Source organism: Propithecus coquereli, unplaced genomic scaffold (genome assembly GCF_000956105.1).
Source record: "Propithecus coquereli isolate 6110/MARCELLA unplaced genomic scaffold, Pcoq_1.0 Scaffold802, whole genome shotgun sequence".
Taxonomy (NCBI): Eukaryota; Metazoa; Chordata; class Mammalia; order Primates; family Indriidae; genus Propithecus; species Propithecus coquereli.
This window is the reverse complement of record NW_012154197.1, coordinates 391308-393401: the sequence shown is the minus strand read 5'-3', so window position 1 is coordinate 393401 and position 2094 is coordinate 391308. Positions and strand designations below refer to the sequence as shown.

At 58.8% G+C, this 2094-nt stretch overlaps 1 protein-coding gene across 1 annotated transcript; it reads left to right on the top strand.

The window, feature by feature from the left end:
• The first annotated feature begins 858 nt into the window (after nt 1–858).
• UBL4B (ubiquitin-like 4B) lies at nt 859–1534 on the top strand. The gene is given in 2 exon segments (XM_012663362.1): nt 859–1472; nt 1474–1534. Coding segments are annotated over 2 exon segments (666 nt in total). The 5' UTR covers nt 859–867.
• The last annotated feature ends 560 nt before the right edge of the window (nt 1535–2094 follow it).

Below are 2094 nucleotides of genomic sequence, written 5' to 3'. Positions count from 1 at the left end.
CTCTGGTGGACGGAGATCAGGACAGCGCCTGTCGCGGTTGGGCGAACTCCATGAGGTGGTGCCTGTGAGGCAGAGCTGCTGGGGGCCCCGCCCTATCCCCTCAGTGCTCACGTTGCTGATGGCCCGATGGCTTCTTAGTTTGCGCTGGTCACAGGAGCATGCTCTGCACACCCGAGGACCGGAGGCGCCAGGGAGGTAGCACTCCCTTTCCCCAAAGGCAGGAGTCAGAGCGTAAAGAATCAGCCTCTTTGCCTCTCAGGTGGTGCAGGCCGGGTGGATCCCTCGCAGCCCCCCGTACTCCCAGGAAGATGAGCGCCAGTGGCCGTGGCAGCCTGCTCATTAGTGCAGATCGTGGCCCCCTCCCTTCCCCGGCTCACTTCCTCAATCCCCTCCTGGTGCCTCTTGGGACCTCCTCCCAACTAAATTCTTGTGCTCAAATCCGTCTCAGGGTCTGCTTCTGGGAAACCCAATCCAAGAGAGCTTCTAAAGTGCTGGACAGGCAGAAGACATTTGATAAATGTTAGCTGGCTCACTCGTCTGAAAGCTTCTCAGAGGCAGAAGGTACCCATTTGGATACGAGTGTCTCCCCAGCTCCAGGTGCTGCAGGGAAGGTCCCTGGTACAGGTGTGTTGAATGAATCGACAGCCATGCTCCTTTTGCCCCCCATCCTTTCCAGCCCTCCCTTTCCTGGGCTCATTCTTGGGCTCACTCTCCTTTCTCCCAGACCCTTTCCTGGCCTTCCTTTTTTTCTCTTCTCCTCTCATGGAGGAAGGATGCTCTGTGTCCAAAATGCCCCTCTGCCATCCCTAAAGTTCCGCTCTGGAAATGAGCCTCCTGCAGCATTGTGACATCACTGTGCATTAGCCAATGGCAGCCCAGCTGGGCTGGGCCCTTGGCCTTCTGGGTCCGCCAGCCTCTACTGATAGGAGAAGGCAACTTCTCCTGCAGGACCCCTTAATCTTCAGGGCAGCTCCCAGAGCATGGAGCCTTCCTGATTCCGCTCTTAGCCCAATGTTCCTCACAGTCAAGCTGCTCTTGGGCCGGAGATGCAGCCTGAAGGTGTCGGGACACGAGAGCATAGCCACCCTGAAGAAGCTGGTGTCCGAGCGGCTGCAGGTGCCCGAGGAGCGGCAGCACCTGCTCTTCCGTGGCCAGCTCCTGGCCTACGATAAGTGCCTCTCGGACTATTGCATTGGGCCCAATGCCTCCATCAACGTCATCATGCGGCCCTTGAAGAATATGGCACTAAAGGAGGCCCACCAGCCCCAGCCCCAGCCCCTGTGGCACCAGCTGGACCGGGTCCTAGCCAAGCACTTTGAACCACAGGATGCCGAGGCAGTGCTGCGGCTGCTGAGGCAGGAGCACAAGCAGCGCCTGCAGAGGATAAGCCTGGAGGACCTGGAGCAGCTGGCGCGGTCCCTCCTGGTGGAGGAGCAGCACCGCCCGGCAGGAGAGAGGGAGCCCAGGGCTGTGGCCTCAGAGCCCCTGCGACACGGAGGAGGAGGAGGCAGCAGTGGTGGTAGCTGATCAGTAAACTGCCGTCCTACTCATTTGCATGCTAAAATTCTCCTGGCCTCGTCCTTACGTGTTCCCTGGTGACTTTTCCCACTACTTCCCGCTGATGTAGATGCAGCCACGCCCCTTTTTTGAAACTTCAAAGCAGCTGGAGGATTTTTGAATCCCTCTGTTTCCTCTTAGGTCTGAGGTCCCCCCTCTGGAATACAAAATGATTGCACCCCATCATCACCCCCTAGAAGGGTTCTGATCATCGAGGGCAGCCCTGAAGGCCACATCCCCCTTCTGGGCTGGGCAGCTTTGTCCAGCCATGCTCAGCAACGCCCCAGGCTGCCAGCAGTGCCCCTGGCCCGGGGCGTCCACGGCTCTGGAGAGACCCTCTTTCCCCTGTGGAACAGAAAGAATGTGAGTTCACTTCCCTCCATCCTCAGACTATGGCGTATGCCCCCAGACCCCCGACAGCCAAGAGACAAGGAATATCAGGTAGCTGCCCCTTGCCCCCTGGGAGAGGCTACCCCTGCAATCTGCCTGCTTGTGCTTCCACAGCTTAAGGGGCAGGGACAGCAGAGGTAGGAGTAG